The 25,881-nt window shown below is 40.2% G+C and overlaps 1 protein-coding gene across 3 annotated transcripts in view; it reads left to right on the top strand.

Moving 5' to 3' along the window:
- Positions 1-25,881, top strand: part of LOC139477706 (RNA cytidine acetyltransferase-like) — a 258,360-nt gene that overhangs the window by 193,900 nt on the left and 38,579 nt on the right. For all 3 annotated transcript variants that reach the window (XM_071260090.1, XM_071260088.1, XM_071260089.1), the window contains one exon: positions 7,282-7,395. In XM_071260090.1, the coding sequence (XP_071116191.1) occupies positions 7,282-7,395 (114 nt within the window). The remainder of the gene's footprint in view (positions 1-7,281; positions 7,396-25,881) is intronic.

Genomic DNA, 25,881 nt, shown 5'->3' with positions numbered 1-25,881 from the left:
CCTTCATGCAAACCCAGACCTTCATGCAGCCATAGACCTTCACTTAGGACCAGACCTTCATGCAAACCCAGAACTACACGCAGGTCCGGCCTTCATGCAGCTACCTATTTGCATGCAGTCTCCAGCGATAATGCAACTTCAAGGGTTCATGCGCATCCAACATTCATGCAGCATGCATTCTGACAACATTTCTTTTCAGCATATCAGACCGTCAGACCCTGGCTAAAATCTTCAAGCAGTAACGGAGAATAAGAATTTTGCATCCCCTGGAAGCTGTCTCACTTCCCAAAGACTAACATTTCAACAAAGACAAAGTTATCATCAAGGAAGGAGTACACGAAGCATCAGCAAATTACTTTCGCACAGTTGGGCCTTTGCATAGACACAGTCCTTCACACAGAGGTGGGCCTTTGCACAGACAGTCCTTCACACAGAGGTGGGCCTTTGCACAGACACAGTCCTTCACACAGAGGTGGGCCTTTGCACAGACACAGTCCTTCACACAGAGGTGGGCCTTTGCACAGACAGTCCTTCACACAGAGGTGGGCCTTTGCACAGACACAGTCCTTCACACAGAGGTGGGCCTTTGCACAGACACAGTCCTTCACACAGAGGTGGGCCTTTGCACAGACACAGTCCTTCACACAGAGGTGGGCCTTTGCACAGACACAGTCCTTCACACAGAGGTGGGCCCTTGCACAGACAGTCCTTCACACAGAGGTGGGCCTTTGCACAGACACAGTCCTTCACACAGAGGTGGGCCTTTGCACAGACTGTCCTTCACACAGAGGTGGGCCTTTGCACAGACACAGTCCTTCTCACAGAGGTGGGCCTTTGCACAGACACAGTCCTTCACACAGAGGTGGGCCTTTGCACAGACACAGTCCTTCACACAGAGGTGGGCCTTTGCACAGACACAGTCCTTCACACAGACTCAGACCTTCAAGCAGCCTCCAACTTTGCCGCAGCAGTCTACCTTCACGCAAACTTTTAACGTATGTGAAACCTGTCCATTTTTCCAAGAGTGCTGTACCTGCGTCGTCACAAACACTGACTGGGTTGCTAGAGATATGCAACATGATATTCAAGCCTTGGAACAGATCATGTCTACCAGAAACAACATGAAGTTCCTTCAAGTGTACTATGCCCTCACTGTGGAATCGTTCAGCCAACATTGAATACACTAAATAGAAATTGATGGGAACGTTCACCAAACCCACACTAGAGGCAACATTTATTAATGGGTCCTCAAGTTCAATAGCCTCGTTTAAACAGGGAAGCTCATCTCAACATCAACGATCGATTAGACATTTGACTGAGTCGTCATGTACTACCGGGTACAAAGGTTCCACGATCACCGATCACAACCTACAGATCCAAACCCTGCTATCATGGCTTCAGTGTATCCGTACCAAGAGAAGCGGTCATTTGTTGATGATCAAGCCAGGATAGACATCAACTGGGCCGTTCATCAATTTTTCATCAGTATGATGGGCAGAGCTTAATCAAATTTTGACTATTTCCTATCATCTACATGTATCAAATATCATGAAGATCACCTTGCTTCTGCACCGGACATGTTGAACATTCTACAGAGAACTGACTGCGTATTCACCGATATGCATCAGAACTCAGGACACCACTCATCTATCTATCCTACAGTTCACACTAAGTATGCAGCATTCCAGTTTCTTGCAGGGATAATTTACATGTCACGTGTCAAAATTTCACTGACTGTAAACAATGTAACTATGCTGGAATTAGGTCCAGCAGACCAAATCCGAGCCATGCGGAGCACCTTTACAGGTTAATGTGCATTGTTACTTGGACGTAATGCTCCTACCGGACTATCAGACGCCTAGTGATATACATCAATATGAGCAGGTGACTAACTTAGTAGACCTAAGATGACACATATAGTATTTCACACCGATGCACCACCCTACATCGTTACCTTCATATAAGAACGGGAGCACTTGGACACCATTGAAATGGAATCCATTGTCTTTCCCCAAGAACTACAAGTCGGCAAAGCGACCATAAACCCGGAAGTACAAGTCATCCCTCACTGATCAGGAATTGGTGAAAATAGACACATTGATTCGACATACCTTCCTAATCATCTCTATGCCCCTTCAAGCCACAGTTTTCTGGTAACACGGCCGCAGTACAGCATGATAACTATCGTCATACGATCATTCAGACACAAGAATTAAAAATTCAGCCTTGATCTTCCAGATGCAGCTTCAGCTTTACTTTCAACGACCGTTACGTCAATGTTTTGACTGGGGAGCACACTTATGAGACCTATTTTGGACTCGACATTGGTCTGCAGATGAAGGCAATCAACAACTTGGGGAATATGTTTGCAAACTGGGGATTTAACAGACAGCATGCGCTCTCCCCACAGCTCTGATGCATCTGATAGTACAGTAGATCATGAGCACGAAGTACCTACGACTGCTCTTCGTCACACCTTATTGGCCGGCAAAAACCTGGTTCCATAATTGTCACACTGCAGGGAAACCAACCCAACAGATCACAAAATGGCCAAACCTTCTACTACATGCTCACACCATACAAGGTATCTAAGGTAGTATCCCTAAGCTTCACAGATCTACTAGAAGTCTATGTGATGATAAATGGAAGAGTTTTAGACCACTTTAACAAGTTTCAGAATTCCTGTGTTACCTTAGATGTGCAAGTAATCTCAAGGGTTCAACTTTAAGCATCTACCTAAGAGCTAGCAGTTCTGTTTTAACCATGGCTAATGGAATCAAGCTCACCAAGGTTCCAGAATTGGTAGCCTTTATATTAGGCTAAAAAAATATATTCTTAGGTTCTCAGGCACCGCCGCATCATCACAAAGTCTGACGCATGTTTCATTCTTATTTCCATTTTCTCGTAAAATAAGCGGGAAATGCTAATTTATATACCCTGTCTATCGGAATGAAGCACATCACCAGTGCATACAAAGTCCTTACAATTGCAATAGATATGTTTTTGTCTTCCACAGAAAAAAATTACATCGTATCCCTTCAACAAATTCAGGAAAACGAACAGCTCATAACAATTAAACTTGGCGAATACAAATTTGAAATTTGAGATAAAACATCACTAGACATGATGATTTACAGATTAAATTGTTTTTCCTGTTCTGATTGGCATTGTTTTATATGCAGAGATTAAGATTACTGTGTGTTTTGTCTCGTAAACTAAGCCGGAAGTAGTAATCAGCTGTACACACGTTTCTTGGAATCTACCGGTTATTCAGTCCAAAATTACCCAATAATATGACTTTTAAGAATTTGAGTGTACCGACGTCGAGGTGAACATTACGTCAATCATTGTGTCATGGAAGAAGATCGGTTCAGGTGCAGCAGCGTTATGGTATGGGGTGGGATTACAGCAAGACGGAGGACCTGTTTGATAGTGGTACAGGGAAATCTCAATGGACATCGCTACCGCGACAAGATCATCGGCCCTGTTGTTATGCCGTTTTTGCGTCGTCATGGCCCAGGCATTACCTTTCAACATGACAACGCCCAGCCTCATATTGCTCGACTTGTTCAGGATTCTCTTCAACAGAACAATGTGAATGTCATCCCCTGGCCGGCTCGCTCCCCTGATCTCTCACCAATCGAGCACATGTGGGATGAGATGGATTTGCGCCTTCGACGTCAACCACATGCTCCACAGACACTCCATGAACTTCAAAACATGCTCCAGCAGATATGGACATATATCCCAAAGGACTTTGTGCGACGCCTGGTCCATTCCATGAGACGAAGAGGTGGACACACTCTATTGATTTGTAAATTGACATTTTGTCATGTTCATGTTTTTTATGAAATACGCGTTTTCTGAAGTCAGTATGTCAAATTAAACCATTTGAACACTTACAGGAGTCTTTTTATTTGTTGCAAACCGAAATTGTTTCAGATTTGGTAAAAAACATAACTTTGCATTAAATCTTATTCCATGTCACAGGAACTTTTGTTGTTCAGTATATATATCCATTCTCTATCCACTAAAGTTTGTTTCAAAGCGTCAATAGGGGTAATATGACTGTGGTTGCTGTAAACAACGGTGAGTTGTGTGATCTTCCAATCACTTCACATACAATTTTACCAAAATGAATTGAAACAATATTGAATGAAATGTTGATTAAAATTAATAAGATAGATTACAAATATAAATCCAGAAATATTATGAACTCTTTTTAACAAACAGACAGTGTAATTACATGATTAATTTGCGTACTTCAGCACAAACTTCCTGACATGGTATTTCCAGTGTTACATGCTCACAGTAATGTGTTTGTGTTGGGGAAAAAACATGAAAAAAACATTCTTCAACCCTGTGTATAAGATGACCCTCCCCTCTTGAAAGCCTTAACCACATATCTCTTGAAACCACACATACACATGACGGGAATACAAATGATCAATTGCAACTGATTCACTAACTGTATGTATTTTAGTTAATGGAACATATCAACATCATTCATATGAATACAAAACCTCTATTACGTCATTGCCATCAATCCTGTAATTTGGCTGTCATCACACAATAAAATTGTTATTATTATTATTTTTGTTATTGTTATTATTATGTCATATTATAGTTAGTTCAATGAGCTTTCTTTTGATAAACTTCATCCAGGTCTTCAAATCATATAATTTTTTGCTTATCATGCATTACATGTTGCACTTGCTCCTCACTGGAAATGAATGGCCGAAATGACCTTCATGACATCTTGTGTCGGAAGACACACCCTCTATATGTCATTATTCTCTTCTTCTCTGCAAAAGCAGGTTGTGGATATGAATCTTACCTCGGTCTTCTGATGGATCTATCTTGTCGTGATCAATTTTCATAAATTTCTGACTGAGTTCATTTGGCATGGTATTCATCATTTTTGTCTCATCAGATTTGGGTATTCAGTGTTTTTTCGAGCATCAGGAGGTCTTCAGGGTCATCCCTCCTAGAGTGTGTGCCTTCATCGGAGCCTGATGAAAAGACTGTTACTCTGATGTCGCTCTTGAGCTTGCCAACTTTTTACCAGCAGCAGCAGCCTCCCCTAAGCAGGGTGTAGACCTGCAGAAGGCAGAGGGAGGTCAGCTTCAGTTGATTACTCCAACATGTGACAAGGATTCCTTGGATTAGTAGAAAGGGACGAGGCTCCTATCCCTAAACCGAATCCAACTGAGGAGGTTGATCTGGATCCTCCAGGAAGAGAAGTTGTAAGAAGTGACTAACCAGGGGCCAACCACAACAACAACAAGAAACAAACAAAAACAACTCCCAAGAAGTCAAAATCACACCAAGCTTGTGGGAAAAGATTGTCTCAAATGTCCAGCTGGCACTAGCAGGCCCCAATTATCCGTCAGTTATTGGCAAGTGCTGCTCGGTCTGCTCACAGTGGCACAAGAGCCAAACTGGGCAATGCATAATCATATTGCCAGACCAGCTACGACAGTATCTTGACTGTGGCTGGTCCCGTCAAATGCCTTAGAAAGTTCAAGGAGTCCCATCATCTGTTCACAGATACCGCTCGAAGGGTGGACAACTCAATAGTCGCTGGTTCATCAACAAACAGATGTCAACCCACCTGAAATCCCTTGGAACCATACATTGTTTTTTTTAACCAGTTGATAGATGAAATTCCATTTGAGGCCAAAGAGAAATGTCCTAGAGTCCGAAATGCCCATTACCCACAGTGAAAGCTGTACCTGAAATGTATTTAATGTGATTAAAAGTTGGAGCAGCCGAGAGTCAATCTGTTTGCCAAAATACACAAGAAGCAGCTATCGACGTTTGTATAACCAATGCCGGACCATCGATGCCCTACCATCGATGCCCTATCTATAGACTTGGAGGTTTTCAGCACCTATGCAGTTCCAGTAAATGATAAAACATGCCTCCTGCGTTTTGGTTGAAAGAGCCTTCTGTTGCTGTAGTGTGCACCTGACTCAATAAATAGCTTCCTACTAGCTCTAGCTTTGGTGGGCGGGTGGGTAGCCTAGTGGTTAAAGTGTTTGCTCGTCACGCTCTACTATCCAGGTTCACTCCAGAGGTTTTGTCCATCTAAGCCTATGCTGGGACTTTATCACAAGAACTCAACAGCCTGGCCAGCCGGATAGACACTTTACCATACCACCCTTCCATTCCATCATAGGGATGGAGGACAAGAATGAGCTTCTGCTATGTCCCATCTGTATATCCTTGGATCCTGCATAGTAGCAGCAATGCCTAGGAGGACAAACTGGTACCTCCTGTTTATTCCCACCTTGTTGAGTTTCAAAGGAGAGGCATCCATGAATTTTTGGCTGAGGTCTACAATCCTGCAGGCCTATAATGCAGCAGGATCAGAACACCACAACAACTCTTATGAGATCCAGACTGATCAATGGAAATTAAGGGAAACTGTTCCATCCAGTCCTTTATGCAGGGGTGCTTTTGGAGCTCTACCACTGTCTTCTCAAGCCATTACCTCCAGGATGGCATGCATAGTTTTGGACCGTTGATGGTAGTTCAAGAATACAAGAAGAATCATTCTATGCAACCTCCCCCCATGCCCCACAGTTTGGCGAGGGGAGGAGTTATAGTAAGTATTACCAGTTTGTCTGAACTTTTGGTTTTGGCTTGTTAAACTGTGTTGTCTCTTTCGCTGAATTCGGGACTCGGTTACCCAACTATTAGCATCTTGAGTGAACCAAAAATTATGTTCAGTTGTAATCATGTGCTACTGTTTGCAAGTATCCACTGCAGAGGGAGTAGCAGAGTCTAACCAACTCATGTGCTTAGACAGGACCTACGAGACGTTTGAGATGCAATGACACATGACAGCTGTCTTAGCACTGGACTGAAGTTACACACCACTACCTACCGTTAGATAAAGTGCAATATGTAATGCAGGATAGGTAAAAGATATTACATATTCAGAGTATTATGTCTATTTATATTTTTGTCCTGCATTACCCAAGGGCCCTCCCCGCAGCACCAGCTGAGATAAGCAGTAGAAAACAATAATGACATAAATGGGTCTTCTCTATTGACACCAGAGGTCATATTGGGCAAAAGAGTTACTGAAGACACTGTAAGATCATCTCTTGTTTCCAGGTATGAGCAATGTGCCATATGTAATGCAAGAAAAGTATATAAATTTACATAATACACCGATTATGTAATTTTCTGCTAAAGCACACTTTCTCTAATGTCCCTTTGACCTTTAACTTTGAAGGTCTTTGACCACTATATACTTATGTTTTGTGCCAGATGGGATATGGGAGTCGAGCTGTGTTTCTCCTCCAACAGTACTACGAAGGTAACATCCCCAGCCTCAAGGAGGTAGGACCAACACAAGCACCGCTGGACACTGTACCAGAAGATGTGAGTATATGCACTGATGTCCTATTCTCCAGATGAAGAAGTAGTCTCCTATTACTTGAACCTATATTTGAAATAGTATGTAGGGCCTAACTAAATAGGTTGCAATTTCCAGAACTGGAGAAGTTAAGCAGCCCCCTGTTTTTATGCTATATTTGGTGACTCAAACATATGTTTACAGACCAATGGTCTACCCATGTCTTACCATGTTTTAACATGTCTACCCCTGTGGAATATTTTATCTCGAACCTCATTTGAAATGTTGCAAATGATTCTTATGCACACACATTTTTCAGCTCACCGACTAACAATGATTACATCAATACTTAATTCTTTCTCAGTCATTGATAAACTTACACATTTTATATGTCTTTAATTGTTCTGTAAACTGTGATCAAGCATGCGCAGTAATGACCAGTTTTAGCTGCATAACATAATCCTGCATTTCGATATAACCATGAAGTTTTCACAATCACTTATTGCCGGGCATATGTGTAACAAAAAATCACATTCAAAGAATAGACATGGAAAAGACATGTGATCAAGCTGTCACGAACAGTTGTTTTTCTAGCTTACTGTCACTTTTGCCTATTGTGGTGTAGATGTTTTGCTATCTCAGATAACCTTGTGAGAGGTACTACATTCATGTGGCCCTCGGTTTAGAATAGGTCTTCAGCAACCCATGCTTGTCGTAAGAGGCAACTAACAGGATTGGGTGGTCTGGCTCGCTGACTTGGTTGATACATCCCAATTGTGTGGATTGATGCTCTTGATATGGTTCACTGGGTTGTTTGGCCCAGACTCGATTATTTACAGATCGCTGTCATATAGATGGAATATTGCTGAGTGAGGCATTTAAACAACAAACATACAAACAAAACTACTTTCAAGTGAGATTTTTTATGAAATAATCAGCTTTCTTAATATGGATCTAATGTTTATTAATTACTAGTTAAATATCACAATGTTTTTTACTCGAAACTTTCATGATGCAACCTCACATATCATGTTTAGTATTGTAACTCACTATTTTCCCCCTGAACCCATGGGGGCAGGTGACGAAAGGGTGTTCAATCACTGACATCAACATGCTTCACTTAGTCTTTTTCTGAACCACTGCCATCAAATTTGGTTTGTACCCCGACTACTATATTGTTTCACTATAAGGTATCCTTATGTTTTTTGGCATTTTTTGTGTGTATTTTTGCATGTAGACAGTTCATAAACACTCCTCCTCGGTTTATGTTGAAAAAGTAAAACCTCAAGCTCAAGTTTTTACCTTTTCAACTAAAACTGAGGAAAAGTATTTTAACTATGAAATAATTTGCTTCGGTAAATAAAACTTCCAGACAGTCCAGAAGCAAGCATTTCAAACTTGTCACTGGATTTGCAGATTTTGTATGTGAACTTTCAGGTGCTCAAAAGAAGCAGTCTACAATCAGGGAAGTTTTCTGATTGTGAATATAATGGGCTTTTTGAGCTGAAGTCGTCTGTCTTTATTCACTACAACTAATATAAGGGGGTGTAATTTGCTCAAGGTGTTAATATTGAAAAGTGTTCAACTCTTGTCCAGGTCTTTGTTTGCTAAACTGGCTGATGCCTGTAAGAAGGCTATAAATAAGTAGGCAGCAAATAAAAGTTGTTGTTTCATCTGTATCTACAGTAGCTGCAGAGAAACAGACGCACCCTTAGGTGAAATCTCCAACTACACAACATGACACTGAGAAAGTAGACAGTCTGAATCCATCCTGACAGCCTTACTCAGTGTATTTGAGCAGCTTCTATGAGGCAGCAGGAACATATGCAGGTCTTGTTTGAGAGATGCATGTCTGACCACCATGTCAAGCAGCAGCACAAAATGACCGAGATGTATTCCCCGGCCTGGTAAGGCAACAGGAGGTACAGTTGGATTTTGGATCCAGTCTCTCTACACATGATGACACAGAAGATCTTGCATCCATGGATGCCATATAGGGATAAAGCACGGTGTACATGTGATCAATCAACTTTGACATGACTGATATAGGACCTGTACTGAATGGCAGGGTCACCATGAAGATTTGGATGTCACTGACTTAATTTGGTAACCATGTGGCTATATTAAGGACTCTACACAAGCCACATATACAGATAGAAACAGGATGGCCATGGTTTCTGAGAATCGGCCTGTCTTACCTACCATCACCAGAGAGGCCACAGTTATACCAGACTCTCGTCCTACTTAAGCATGTAGGAGACCACGTAATTTAGCATAGGGTAAGGGACATTGGGTGGCTCTTTTTAGAACCGATAAGAAACATCTTATAAATTTGATATAAGTGTCTGGAAGTTGTATGTATCTTGTTGTCAATTATCTCTTATTACTGGGTGTTTTCCTACTTGAGTGCTCGAGATGCATGTTGTATGTTCCGCCACGAGCTATGATGCGCCGAGCACAATATGGTAGGAACGCCCTGATTTGTCGAGAACAGTGTTGCTGGCCAATGGCTGTATGACCGGAGTTTACTCGGATCAGCCTAGTGGTATCTAAGGACCTGGTACTGCAGCATTCAGTGTCTTATCAGCTCGGGATTTCCTGACACGTAAGTCCCCTCAGATGTGGTGATATTTTGTTTAACAAGACGCCTCAGTAGTTAAGTTGTAGAATAGGTTTTGATGTAGCTGGGTGGGGGAGAAACTAGGATGTATGTAGATTTATTTATATAGTTTGTGTAAGGGTTTCCTTTGGGGAGTAGAGTTAGGAATAAGTAGGCTTAGGGTAGGTAGACATAAATAAAGAGCAAATAATAGACAGTTATCTTCCGTATAATTGTTGGATTTCTTAATTTCATATTCTGTTAATCAGTTTACTTTTGTTATATTAAAAATTCATTATATTTTCAACAAGCCTTTTTGTCCTTTTTCACCCGCTGGATGCATGAACCCTACTACAGAGTTTCACAGCAGTGTCCCCAGCTAGCTGACTCACAGTTAAACCACACATTTACCATGATATAAAACACACACAAAGGCCATGCATGAGTCAGCAGTTGGATTCGATTTAGCACACTCTGCAGAGCGCTTATTACATGTCAATGAAGAGAACCTACGAACAGTGTCAGTAGAGGCCACCGTATACCATAATCCAGTGGATTGCTCATGCGAGGTAGGTCGCCACTAGACTCCAATGGACCATGCATCATATGCATGAGCTTTGTTTTTCCTTTGCTGGACCTGCAACCTAAAGTAGAGGAACAGACAGCTCCTCTGATGTGTAAGTATGCTTGTTGTCATTGTCCATCATCTTCTGCTTACTCTCCCATGGCAAAGATATGCGAATCAAGTGATAATTCAAGCCAATGAAAACTTGCATAGTTGATGAGCGACAGTAAATTGCCTCTACCTCAGATGAATAGGCACACCTACTAGATGCGATTGACCCTCCCCTCCATCTATTGAGCAATATTACTATAAGTTGGTTACATCACCCAGCACCAAGATGTCTTTGCCTGTGGTCAGGATCAAAGAGCTTGATACCCTCAATAGACATGATATGGAGATTGGTTCATGGCAGGAGAACACCATGTCTTACCCCCTCTTCATGAATCACATGAGGCCTTCCCAGGAGATACACCAGAAGAATCAGATTGAAGGCTAGATCAACACGCAGAAACAAGGGATAACTGTAGACATTTTGAGCAGAAACATAGAGCAAGAGGCAGGACCGGCACTACAGGGAAGAGGTGAATGCCGTCTCGGACTCTACAGAAACCATGCATCTCAACTCAAACCCCATCTACCTGGCTTTGTTTGTGTATTGAGATTCTCGACTACCAGACTTCAACAGCAATTCCAGCTTGTTCTGTCACTGGGATTTACCTTGACCTACAAAGCTAGGGGACCAGCGTACCCCCAATTACTAATTTCAAGGGTTCTTGTATGATTGCCATGCAGAAGTTGCTTCTCCAACATTTGCTGCCTTTACAGCTCATGAGATCAAAGCATTATCAACCAGCTTAGTGTGATGAACTTGGTTTCAATAGAACAAGTGGTCTCATAACACATTCACTGGTTTCCATTTGCCTGACAGCCAACCTAATTGAAATAGACTATACACCCTTAGGCCTATAGTGCCAGCCCAGTCTGAAGCTCGCTGTGGTCTCAAGAAAAGTGTTGGGTGGAGGTGGGTGAGGATTTTCACACAGTATCAGCTTGGAAGGTTGGTTAGCCATTTCATCATTTTTCTCCACTGTGGGTAGGGCAGATCATTGGTAAATGTATCATGGTTAACATTTATACTAAGTTATCTTATAATAATTAGATCTACATCAAGTGCTTTTATGAGTTATCATGGTGTAATATTTATACACCATTTCATATAATTATAGTTTAGCAAGTAATAATTATCATCAGGTAAAATGCATATATAAAATATCAGTAGTTTCAGTTATAGCTTTTTAGATGGTTGCTAGACTAAGGTATCAAGATCCCATCTCCCAGACAAAGGATATTTATTTAAGTATATCTGTCATCACCTACCGGGGTATATTAGAATAACATTACTTCAATTAAGACTCATTAAGGATTAGCCCCATACAAGCTCGTCTATAGTGCCTTAAGGATTAGCCCCCATACAAGCTCGTCTATAGGGCATTAAGGATTAGCCCCACACAAGCTCATCTATAGTGACACCCTAATCTCTTTCAAAGCATCCAGTAAATATGTCAACAAGATTAGTGCCAGTCCAACAGGATAAACAGGATTTAGTATTCCCCTCTGTCTAGCCATCCATTTAGCATAGGACACAACCAATCGTGTATCAACCAATCAAATTCCTTTCTATTGTTCAAACTTTCATTAAATACATACTGTAGCCAAGTTCTAGGAGAGAAGGGGTTTGACTCTCTTACCAAGCAGACCTCTCTCCCACAGCCCAGAGTGTGTACCGACTCTCTGTGGCACCCTCAGTTATTTCTAAGTATATTGTAAATTGTTAATTGTTCTTGTAAATAAAATTGTGATTAGTCTCCTGTGACTCTGGCTCTTTGCTGACTAATTCCCCAAGAAAACCAGCACGTCATTTGGAAGGTATTGTTCACCTAGAACAGTTCCATGATAATTTGGCGGAGAATCATCGTTTTCGGAACCACGGAGATGATCACGGTTGGACATGTCCTCCAATGGGTTCTTGTAGCTGGTTGTAGTTAGTTCCTGGAGGACATGTCCAACCGTGATCATCTGATGGAATAACAAGCAAGCTGCATCTACCTCTGACCTCAACACTGGATTAAAGACAACCAACTCCTGCAAAGACACCAACAACGAAAGAAAAAGTCTTCAAATATTGTAAGTACTACATTGTTGATTACTTGTCTTTCTTTAATTTAGTACGGTACATACTAATAGGTGTCATGGCAAATATGGAGTCTGGTATGGAAAGTAACTTTGAAAGTGAAATTCCAACAGTGTCTTTAGTTACGCCCCTTGCCAAAAGTGTAATTCAGGCAAAATTTGGCACAAAAACAACAAATTGTTTAGTAGATACAGGGGCATCCATTTCTTGTATTTCGTCTGCTTTTCTGAGCACAGCTTTTGAAAACCTTACTCTTGGAAACTCACCCTTTCCACAGGTTAAAGGTGTTGGCGGCGAATTGCATAAAGTGTTAGGTTCAGTTGTGTTAGACTTTGTCATTGAGGATCAGGAATTTTCTCAAAGATTCTATGTTCTGCCTACACTACCAGAAGCAGTGATACTAGGCGAGAACTTCCTTGATGACAATGATGCAGTCTTAGATTATAGCTGTCATTCCTTGATACTTAACAACAGCACCTCAGATAGGCAATATATCAATTTCATAGCCAATTCAGTGCAAGAGATTAGTGGATTAGCAAAAACAATAGATCAGATTTACATCCCCCCTCAGAGTGAAATTCATTTCAAGGTTAGACTATCAGAGGTCAAAGAGGATTCCCTCATCCTGATTGAACCCATTGCTTCCCTCACTGCTCATTCTGAAGTAGCAGGTGGTAGAACTCTTTCCAAAGTGAAAAGCAAAACTGCTACCTTTAGGCTTATGAATCCCTCCCAAGAAGAAAAGGTTCTTGACAAGGGTACAGTTGTAGGCAAATTTAGTTACATTGATAAAGACTCTGTTTTTGAAATCGGCTCTGACCAACCATTCATCAGTACCGTTAACACCGACAATGAGAACAGAGACAATGACACCAGGGATTATGTTAAAATTGCACAAGAGTTAGGATTTGATTTGACCAATACACAATTGACTCCAGACCAACGACACCGACTACTTAGATTTTTGGGACAAAATAGAGACATGTTTTCAACAAGTCTTGCAGATTTAGGAAAGACTGACATGCACCAGCATATCATTGACACTGGCGACCACCCACCCGTTAAGTGTAGACCATATCGACAATCTCCTCATCTCCAAAAAGTCACTGAAGAGCTTATAGATGATTTCCTGAAGTATGATTTGATCGAGGAGTCTACTTCTATGTATTCAGCTCCCATTATCCTAGTCAAGAAACGTGATAGCTCATTTAGATTTGTTTGTGACTACAGAAAGTTGAATTCTGTCACTTTACCAATGTCATGGCCTCTTCCAGTTTTTGATGATGTTGTTGATAACATAGCCAATGCACAAGCTAAGATCTTCTCAACTTTAGACCTTGCTAATGGCTTCTTCCAAGTGCCATTACATGAAGATTCAAAGCATAAAACTGCTTTCGTCACCCATCAAGGCCTTTATCAGTTCAAACGTTTACCCCAAGGTTTGACAAATTCTCCACTTTGTTTTCAACAGCTCATGAGCAAGGTGCTAAGAAAATTGCTTTTTAAGGTTGCGCTGATCTACATTGATGATTTGATAATTTACAGCAAAAACTTTGAAGAGCATCTCCAACATTTGGAGCAAGTATTTTACTATCTGAAACAGGCAAAATTGACACTAAAGCCATCCAAATGCAATTTTGCAACGGACAAAGTTTCTTTTCTGGGTCATGTTTTATCATGTGGAGGTGTTCAAGTTGATGACAAAAAGATTGAAGCAATTAGAACCTTTCCAGTGCCCAAATCACAAAAGCAGATCCGCTCCTTCTTAGGTCTCACGAACTTCTACAGGAAGTATGTGAAAAATTACGCTCACATAGCGCTTCCACTGAATGCCTTGCTAAAGAAGCATTCAGAGGCAGAAGTAGGAAAGAAACCAAAGTTCCAATGGTCACTTGAGTGTGATCAGGCATTCAACACCCTCAAACATGCTATGAGTAATACACCTGTTCTGGCTTATCCAAATTTTGACAAAGAATTTCTTCTCGCAACTGATGCCAGTGATATGAGCATAGGTTTTGTTTTGAGTCAAAAAGATGAGAAAAATAATGAACATCCAATAGCTTTTGGTGGTAGAGCTCTACATGGCAGCGAAAAGAACTGGAGCATTACAGAAAAGGAAGGCTTAGCTCTAGTTGAAGCCATTAGATCCTTTCGTCCATACCTTGCAAATTCCAAATTCACAGTCTACACTGATCATATAGCATTGAAATGGCTGAAATCCATCAAGGATGCCACAGGTAGGTTAGGGCGATGGTCCTTGGAACTTTCTACCTACACTTTTGACATTGTTCACCGCAGCGGCAAAGCCAATGGGAATGCCGATGCTCTCTCACGTAGGGAATAGGAGGAAAATATTAACTGTAATGATCAGACAGAAGAAGATGCTGAGAAAACAGTCTTCTCAGTAACTTCAACTCAGCAAAGCAAATCAACTAGCAGTACCACAATCTTGCCAAACACCCATTCATCCACACAAGTCACACAGACAACTCAGACTGAGGATATTTGCACACCTATTGTCAATCACTTAGAATCAGACACACAGACAACACATTGGTCAGTCACCTTTGAATATGAAGAGGATTATCAGTCAGTACCAGTTAATGTTGTCGCAGCATTACATGCTACAAATGCTGATGTTACCCAAGACGCATTGGTTGAAGTAAGTATAAAAGAACATCCAAATTTACGTCACCTACAAAGGATTTGTCCAGATTTCATCCAAATCTTTGACTACAAAGAGGATGATGTCCTTCCACAAAATGAAAAGGATCGTCAAAAGATTCTTATCGAAGCCAATACTTTTGAAATTGATGAAGGCATCCTATACAGATTCGTTCCACAAAGACAGAAAGGCCATGCAGACAAGTTCATTAAACAGCTGGCAGTCCCAAGAACCCTCAGAAATCAAGTCCTGCAATCCTATCATGACTCAGAGTTTGGCGGTTGCCACCATGGGAAAGAAAGGATGCACAACACCATGAGACCTAAGTACTACTGGCCCAAAATGTACAGCGATATTGCCACTTATGTCCAGACATGTGAGGTATGTCAACAGACCAAGAGGCACTACCATGGCAAGAAGGCACCACTTCGTCCACTACCTGTAGAAGAGGTCTTCACCCGATGGCACGTTGACATTCTCGGTCCCCTGCCAACAACACCAGATAAGTACAAGTACATTTTGGTTATCACAGATGCATCATCTAGATGGTGTGAAGCTTTTCCACTTCGGACCCAAGAAGCCAAAGAAGTAGCAGATGTTCTCGTCAGAGAAATATTTTGTCGGTATGGCGCACCACGGACCTTAATTTCAGACAGAGGTCAGAACTTCATGTCCAAACTTATCAAAGCAATTTGTGAACTTTTGGCAATTAAATTTACCCATACCAGCCCATACCATCCTCAAACAAACAGCTGTGTAGAAAGGCTCAATTCCTATATCAATCAGTCACTAAGAGCCTATTGTAACAAGTCTCAAAATGATTGGCCCCGTTTCATTCCTGGCATCATGATGGCCTATCGGATGGCCCCAAATTCATCAACTCAAAAATCCCCATATGTTATGCTTTTCGGCTGAGAAATGAGAGCTCCACAAGATGTAGCATTAATTCCAAAAGAAAATTTAGGCCACAATAACAAAAGTTATCTTTCCAATTTGCTTGAGGAGCTTGAAATCACTAGAACAATCGCAGCTGAAAACACTGCTCGGGCTAAGAAGGTGTATTCAGAACAATATAATAGAAAGGCTAAAGAACCAGAATTCGCCCCAGGTCAAAGAGTTTGGCTTTACTGTCAAAAAGTTGAAAAAGGCCTTTCCAACAAATTAACCCAAAAGTGGTATGGTAGCTATTATATCGTCCATACAGGTCCAAATTATACCTACAAACTACGCCGAAGTTCTGACGACAAAATACACAAACCACTGGTCCATGCCAACCGTCTGAAGCCATATTTTGATCCTGCTGATCGTCCACAGTATCCTCCAGAACCATACCTCAATAACCCCAGTGACATAGATTCAGGAGTCATGGATGACAACGAGGAACCAGTCAATGATACTCAGTTTGACAGCAACAATTCCCCATCAACAAGTTCAACTTACCAGGCTACTGATCAATCACCTCCACAACAGAAAGGTAAGAAGGTCAATTCCAAAACAAAGGCAGGTACTTCCAGCAACAAGAGTCCGAAGCAAAAGACCCCAACAAAGAAGAAAAACCCTGCTTCAACTTCAAGTACAACAGAAAAACCTACCAGTCCCACGGCAACAATGAAGGAAAATCATGCCACACCAGGTCCTAGTGCTCCAACCAAGGTAAATGAAAAGGTAAACAAAGGGAAAAGAGGAGTGAATAGTAAGCATCACCAGCCCAAATCCAGAAAACAACCCGACGACAGCCAGGTACAACCTCCAAGTCCAACATCAGGTAATCAAACCAAGGATATCCCTCAAGTCTTCAATCCAGAGGACATCCACTCAATTGTTAGTTCCAAGAGAGCAAATGGCAAAATGTACTACAGAGTAAAATGGAAGGATCCAGAAAGAGGAAACACATGGGAGTATGGCAGCAGCATTCCAGACTCCATTCAGAGAGAATTTCACCTCAAAAGAAGTATGTCAGGAAAACGACGAAAACGTCCACTGAAGAATCATAAGTTTTTCGACCAAAAGGAATCAGCACAAGACAATAAATCAGTCAATGTTCTGTCAGGGAATACAATGTCAGGAAATGTCAAGCAAGACAACACCAAACCATGCATAGAATTAGATGTCAAACCACATCCGTTTTTTCCCAAACACCTACGAAGAGTAGAACATATAATAGAAAGAGTTCTGGGCATTGAAATTATTCAAGGAGACTGCTATGTCAAGGTCTCATATAAAGAACATCCTGATACTGTCCACACATGCCATTTTGAAAATGTTCCTCCCCATCTCATACAGCGCTACCTTGATGATAGCTGGAACGATCTCCGTAATTGGTCCCGTCTAGAAGATAATCCTCCATATGATCCAGAGGAAGCACCAATTTATAAATCCAAAAGGGTTATTTTTCCACATAAAGACTTTGGAAACATCAACACCTTTAACTACCGTATTTTAGACAGTAGTCCCCATGGACCATACCAGGATCTACTCCCCATATATACCGATTGCTGCCAATTGAACATATTCTTGATCAAAATACAAAATCTCCTGAATAAACGGTGCAAATCACGATACAGCTTATAGCTGTATCTTGTTATGTTTTCTTGTGTCCAGTCCTTTCACTATGGGTCGCCAGTTGAGAACAAATGGCATCAGCCTGATCATCTGAGTTATTTGTATCACAGCAAATTTTGAGCATTGACCTGATCAACCAATCTCAAAAGCGAAGTGAAATGACACAAAGCAAACCATACTGCGAATTGAAACCCAAACCGCACCGAAGCGAAGCAAACCATACTGCGAATCGAAACCCAAACCGCACCGAAGCGAAGCAAACCATACTGCGAATCGAAACCCAAACCGCACCGAAGCGAAGCAAACCATACTGCGAATCGAAACCCAAACCGCACCGAAGCGAAGCAAACCATACTGCGAATCGAAACCCAAACCGCACCGAAGCGAAGCAAACCGTACTGCGAATCAAAACCCAAACCGCACCGAAGCGAAGCAAACCGTACTGCGAATCAAAACCCAAACCGCACCGAAGCGAAGCAAACCATACTGCGAATCAAACCCAAACCGTACCGAAGCGAAGCAAACCATACTGCGAATCGAACCCAAACCATACCGAAGCGAAGCAAACCGTACCGAAGCAAAATAAACCAAACCCTATCACATTGAACCGAACGAAAATCAAAGCGAAACAAACCAAATAGTTGCGAAAACTAACAAAGAATTCTAAAAAGGATATACACCTTTCTAACACCTTTTGTATACCGTATTAGTGTGATAAATCGATGCACTTGTTATATACACATGCACATATATGTATGTATAGTTCGTCTAATGATTGTATCCAAAAATAGAAGGATATTACTATTTTTCTCATGATATACTTTTGTAATTTGCCGCCAATATATTCTTCCTGGCCATGACACCGTTCAGTAATAATTATGTACTGATCTTTTACATCATAATTATCATATTTGTTTTATTTTCTAGTTATTACAGACAAACTGAGGAAGTATTTATATATGACATATTATTTGAACATGCTAACTCTCTTTTCTTTGTTTCCATGTAAAACCTCCATGGACACAGCTTACTATATTACAACCCCAATCCAGGATGTGGAACTCAAGGCCTCCTACATCACCCATAAAACCACCAGTACAGAGTGCCAAGACAAGCCAGCTCCACATCCAGATTCCCTGATGACAGCATTTTTATATTATGTTTTCCTTATATCAAAGAGACTCTATAATAATTATTATTCACTACTACCAGTTTAACTTTATACATTGTCCATCTAAGCCTTCATTATTTTTATTTTTACACGTTTGGGGTCCAAACTTTTTCAGACGGAGGGGAAGTTATCATGGTTAACATTTATACTAAGTTATCTTATAATAATTAGATCTACATCAAGTGCTTTTATGAGTTATCATGGTGTAATATTTATACACCATTTCATATAATTATAGTTTAGCAAGTAATAATTATCATCAGGTAAAATGCATATATAAAATATCAGTAGTTTCAGTTATAGCTTTTTAGATGGTTGCTAGACTAAGGTATCAAGATCCCATCTCCCAGACAAAGGATATTTATTTAAGTATATCTGTCATCACCTACCGGGGTATATTAGAATAACATTACTTCAATTAAGACTCATTAAGGATTAGCCCCATACAAGCTCGTCTATAGTGCCTTAAGGATTAGCCCCCATACAAGCTCGTCTATAGGGCATTAAGGATTAGCCCCACACAAGCTCATCTATAGTGACACCCTAATCTCTTTCAAAGCATCCAGTAAATATGTCAACAAGATTAGTGCCAGTCCAACAGGATAAACAGGATTTAGTATTCCCCTCTGTCTAGCCATCCATTTAGCATAGGACACAACCAATCGTGTATCAACCAATCAAATTCCTTTCTATTGTTCAAACTTTCATTAAATACATACTGTAGCCAAGTTCTAGGAGAGAAGGGGTTTGACTCTCTTACCAAGCAGACCTCTCTCCCACAGCCCAGAGTGTGTACCGACTCTCTGTGGCACCCTCAGTTATTTCTAAGTATATTGTAAATTGTTAATTGTTCTTGTAAATAAAATTGTGATTAGTCTCCTGTGACTCTGGCTCTTTGCTGACTAATTCCCCAAGAAAACCAGCACGTCATTTGGAAGGTATTGTTCACCTAGAACAGTTCCATGATAATTGAGTAGAATCACATTACAAGTAGTATAGGTAATGATGGTTCTGCTGCAACCCAGATTTATATACCTATACCACCACTACAAATGGATTTTTTTATGTCAAGATGATGATGCGATTCAACGATCGTCATGAGTCGTATTAAAAGAAATGTCAGTATTAATTAATAATGAATAAATTTTACTATAGCCCATGAGGATATTGGAAAGGTATAGGAGCAATACAAAAATTAGCCACTGCGGCTAAAGTATATATAAAGATGTGGCCAAGGATAGGTTAAAGAAACAAGCCATATGGCAAATATACTTACGGCACTGCGTTATATACCGAGGAAGAAGTATGATATTTTTACAACGAATGAAGTTCAAATTTTAATATATTTTTTCCCTCTTTAGGCATATCAATCCTGATAGCAGTCTGTCCAACACCTCTGCAGTCTTCTTTATGCGCTTCTAATAGATCTTGTCTGCTGTACCCATGCAGGCATCTTTCACAGAAATATTTCTTTCCATCATGTTTTGTTTGATCGTATAATAGCCTGCTTAAACTCTTTATCCATGTATAATGATATTTACCATCTTTTTCGATCAGAAATGAATTGATTCTGGGAATATGTTTTGGAGTGAAGCTTATCCTGTGTACAACAATTCCATTAGAAGAATGTCCGAAAACATTTATAGCTAAATTATTTTGCTTTTCCGCCTTATCAGTTTGTGTGATTGGTGTAGATTCGTCTATACCATCAAGGATTAGTCCAACGTTTTGAGGATAGCTAGAAGGACTATTTGCAATTTTAGAATCTACGGGGAACAATGCAGATCTTATCATTCTGAAACAGTCACCGCCTATATTTTTTACATTAATATGGCTTTTTCTAATATGGGGGGAAATCTATATAAGATCCACCTTTGAAAGGCATATAATTTGCTATATCTAAATATAAACTATCGATTTTATCCACACCCCAACCCGAACCTCTATTAGTCAAACATTCTAAACTTTCTTGTATCCTCTGAAGTGATGTATCTAATGATACTATAAGCACCAGATTCGGTTATAACCTCTTGATTGCTTCAGGAATAAGGTTCTGTATATTCTGTGCTATCGTCTGCGTTACTTTTACTCAATGACATTTTAACCGTCAACTGGTATTTTATACTATTTAAATCATCTAACTTCTTGTTAATTTTGCTCGATATGATAGGCTTAACATTATTAACATCCATGTTGGAATAAATATCCATCTTCCAACCTCTTAGATATTTACCAACGCCGGCTGTGGGTCCAAATTTTAACTCATTATTATCAACAACAGTGGGTTTATCAACATCGCCAACTGATTTATTATTATCTAGTAAAGCGATCAATTCAGCTTTTCTCATTCGAGAATATCTATGTTGACCACTTTGCCAAAGCCTTCAACTCTCTGACAAAAACCATTTTGACTTTATGGTATATACAAAATGATTCAAATGTCTAAATGGTTGTTTTTCATATATACAGACGTATTCTCCCCAACCTATTCCTCTCGTTGATGTAATCTCTCTTCCTAGCGTAAATAATCTGCTTCCTGACCCTATCAGCACCATGACTCTTACATAAACAGGAACTTCCTTTGACCCCAATCCCACATACAGAACAAACGTAATATTTATATCCTTATCTGATGTAACAAGAGTGGGTCCCACAGTAAACACCCACACATGGCTTCTGACATTGAATCGATTTCCCCATGAGTGTATATCTGCACAGATTCATGGTTATACACATATCATATCATTTGTCTAAAAGGTAAATCACATCTCCACAGGGGAGTCATAGTTGTCATCGCTATTTATAGCTCATAGCTTATGTGTAGCTAAAAATAGACAACAGCCATCGCGACATAGCTGAACAGCCAGTCAGCGCTATTTATAGATTAGCAGTCAGGGTTATTACTAATGGTTGATATGCAATAGTATGTAGCTAAATATGAACACACCAGGCAATCAAAAAAACTATAAACGCTATCTCGCGTTTTTTCTGAGCCTCTGACAGCGTATGAAACTGACTTATTGTTGGTCTCGGTATTGGGTCAAGTTTCTTTCCATAAACAAGGAAATATTTGAGCATGGCAGATTCAACATTCTTAAACGTTTGAATTGAATACCCCTCTTTACGCAGTTCATCATTAATAAAATCTAATCTTAACATCCTATTCCTGGCCCATTGTGACTGGGCTGGTCTGAGTTGTTCTAATGCTTTATTATGTCTTTCCTGCTCGACTCCTCTCATACTAGAAAATAAAAAATTACTCCCCGAAAAAACTAGAGCATTAACAATAGCCCCACCAACCATCATCGCAATTGATGCCATGTTCAATAATATAAAATATTCAAATGTTTAATTACTTCATTATGTCTTCTGGGATAAACCCTTGTTTGATTAGCATATCTTTTGTAGCCATTGCCAATCCTATATCAAGAATCATCATACCGATATAATAACCATTAAAAACTAGCTCGGGTGGTGTGGCTTTAGTAATCATTTTAGCCATATGGGCATAGCCAATGGCCAAACTGCTGACCACCGCTGAATAATACGTTGCGTTTACCATCATTTTACTGTCTGTAACTGGAGTAGTCATGCTTCTTATAGCATTATATGAGGACTAACCTCTAATTGAACTTGTTGTGTAGTCGGGGGTGACCTTTTCTCTTCTCCGGTCTTATAAAACAACCATACCGCCGCTATAGCAACAACCCCAAGTACATAGGGAGCCCAAGTTCTTATTGGACAACTATGTTCAAGATTTGAATTGTGAATTAGTTTTGACTTCCTTGCTAGCGCACCCTTCCTACCAGCTGCGACTTTTCGAGGATTCTAAGTCACTCTGGCTTGTTGTGCAATCGCTGGTATTTCCTCGTTCACTTGTGGTGATTGTGTTTCCACAATCTGTTGCGCAATCAGGGTTATTTCCTTGTTCACTTGTTTTGATTGTGTTTCCACAATCTGTGGTGTCACTTGAGTCTCCATTATTAGTAAGTGGGCACTTATGTTTAAATTGACAATACCTAGCCGTTATTAAAGCAGTGGTCACCGGAGCTAAGAACATCCCGTATCTATGATAAAACTCACAGCTCACTGAGCGTATAGCGTGTTCGATGAATGGGTCTTTCTCAAGAGATTCGCATAAATTCGGGCGATTTTCTGCGGGGATAAGGAGAAACATACGAGCTACGACTGTGAATAGTTGTCACATAGCCGACCCTATTGTTTATGTTATGGTAGCTCCCATTCTAGACTTGCTACGCGCGTACAGTTTTTAAATTTCTTCGTCGTTCATGTTATCAATTCTTTCAGTGGTATAATTTTCACCCAAATATTGGGATCATTTTCCACTGGCAACCAAAGCCGCGAGCCTTTATCTATGTTTATCTGTATGTTGATCTACACATTGATCAGGTTCTTTGAGCATTTGTTCGATGAGTTCATCGCATTCCATAATGTAATAACTATGGAGATATTTAAGTCTAACATAATAAAATATGGCATATCCAAAACAGCTCGAAATGATAAACTGTTGCAAAAGAATGAGGATTTCAAACTGCATTATTACATAATAACTGCTAATGTTCAATTTATTGTAATTTTGCTATATCTTTGCTATATTTGCTATTTTTGCTCTAATTTTAGCTATATTTGCTAAAATTTGCTATATTTTTGCCATATTTTTGCTCAGCAGTTGCGACAACTTTGTTTAGCATTTGCTATTTTTGCTATATTTTTGCTAAGCAATTGCATAAGCAGCTGGTTGATCGGTTTTTGATATGAATTTACAATGCTTCGTTGCTGCTAACAGTTTTCTGACTTTATCTCGTTCGAGCTTGGTATAAATAACATCATTTTCGCGTAGACATTCCTTGAATGAATCTCGGTCTTTGCAATGAAAGAGTGCTACCCATTTGGTCTGCTCTCTCAGATCTTTCAGGACTGAGTTGTATTTTTGAGTAAGTACCCAAACGCTTTGCTGAGTATGCCGTCCGGAGAATGCTAAATATAAAAGCATATCTTTCTTTTGGTAAGTTCTTTACTCGCACTGCAGTCGTCTATTATGAAAAGGGTTGATTCGCCTTTGTATTTTTAGTGACATACTCGTAAACAGTCTTGTAAACGATCGCCCGTATCAACTATGTGCATCCCGGGATCATTCATAACCCAATCTCTCAATAGGTATGTGTTATTAACGATTATAGTCGGTCACAAAATAATAATATGGTCGAAAACGTCCCAATAATGACTTTGTAAAATATCTCGAATAAAAGCTGTTTTTTCACAACCCGTTTGCCCGCAGATGATAGGGCAGTGCGGTTCTTTAGGTAAAAGATTATTAATAGATCGCTTGCATGAATCTTCCATTATGTATATGAAGTTGTGCGTCCATAATCACGTACAAATATATGTTTAATTTATTAGCCGCTTCCTGGAGCTTCGTTGTCTGCACAGTAATACCCTCGCTAGCATTTTCTATTCTCTGCCAACTACCGTGTAGCTGGTCATCGTCTGTGGTTCTCATGTCGAGCCATAGCGCATACTTCGTGGTAAGGAATTCAGCCATTGTTACATCCCCGAGAGACAGATCTTTCACGACCGCGTTAACATCTGTGCTTCATTTTATAGAAGGGATTTTTTTAATCTCGTCCCACTGTTGATATGCTTGCATGCCTTGACTATATAGTTGATAAGGCACGCCCTCAATAGTCAATTCTACTTTTGTAATCTTGGGGTTGTAGAACTTCTCGGTATCACTTGCAAATGCATCAGAGGGCTCCTCAAACAACATTAAGATACCCTTCAACAATCTAGCGGGAATGTTTAGATTGATATTCCGTATCTCTTTTGTTCCTGGTGATCTTTCGATGTCGAAGCACGCGATCGTACAAAATGGCTAAACTTCCGGTTACGAATTTGTCTGGCTAATTCAGGATCTGTTATCATACTCCAGTGAGATATTGTCAATAGAATAGCTAGTACCATCTTCAGCAGCTTTGATTACTCTGCCGTAGTCATTAAAAGTGAGTTCGTATTCTAACCTATCGCCTTGGGATACTTGATAGAAAGGCATGTGACTATTTAGTAATTCAAAGTCTAGCGGACTATAGAATCGGTTAACTAATGCATCAGCAACAGCCTTATCTCCTACAACGGTATTATCACCACTATCAGCAGTCTCAATGTGTTCTGATTACAAATACCTTGGTACTGTAAGTTTTCCCGTTTTTTAGCCGTTCTCCAGAGATCCATGTAACAGAAATATACATCGCTGTCGTCAATACTCAAAACTTCATTACCGCTAATTTTAATCGCGATTTTCTTAACAATTGCATGACCTATGTTCTGAACGAGGTCTCTGCTAGCGTCGGTAGAATTCAAACTAATTGTAAATGATAGTCATGCAGTTCCCGGTACTAACACATCGTGTGCGCCGAGATTAGGAAAGCGAACCAGAAGTGCTTGATTCTGATCAATGGTACACGGTTTATTAGTTATAGTTACAGACTGGCTTTGCTTTGACCTCTAATGGATCCCGAATTCTACGTTGTTGGTTTAACTTGCATCCGTATTGTGAAGACATTGTTATATTGTAACTATGTAACCTTATGTTTGATATTAAAATGGATGATTTTAATCTAGATAACTTTGTTAATTCGAGTACAATCGACGAAGGTACTGATGAAACCAGCTTTATGAATCTTAACGATGAACTTTTGCAATCAACCGTTAATGATTATTATTATGCCTTAAAAGAAAGCG

Source organism: Haliotis cracherodii, unplaced genomic scaffold (genome assembly GCF_022045235.1).
Source record: "Haliotis cracherodii isolate W230 unplaced genomic scaffold, xgHalCrac1.p SCAF_34, whole genome shotgun sequence".
Taxonomy (NCBI): Eukaryota; Metazoa; Mollusca; class Gastropoda; order Lepetellida; family Haliotidae; genus Haliotis; species Haliotis cracherodii.
Note: the sequence above shows the minus strand (reverse complement) of the source record. Positions and strands in the feature narration are given on the sequence as shown.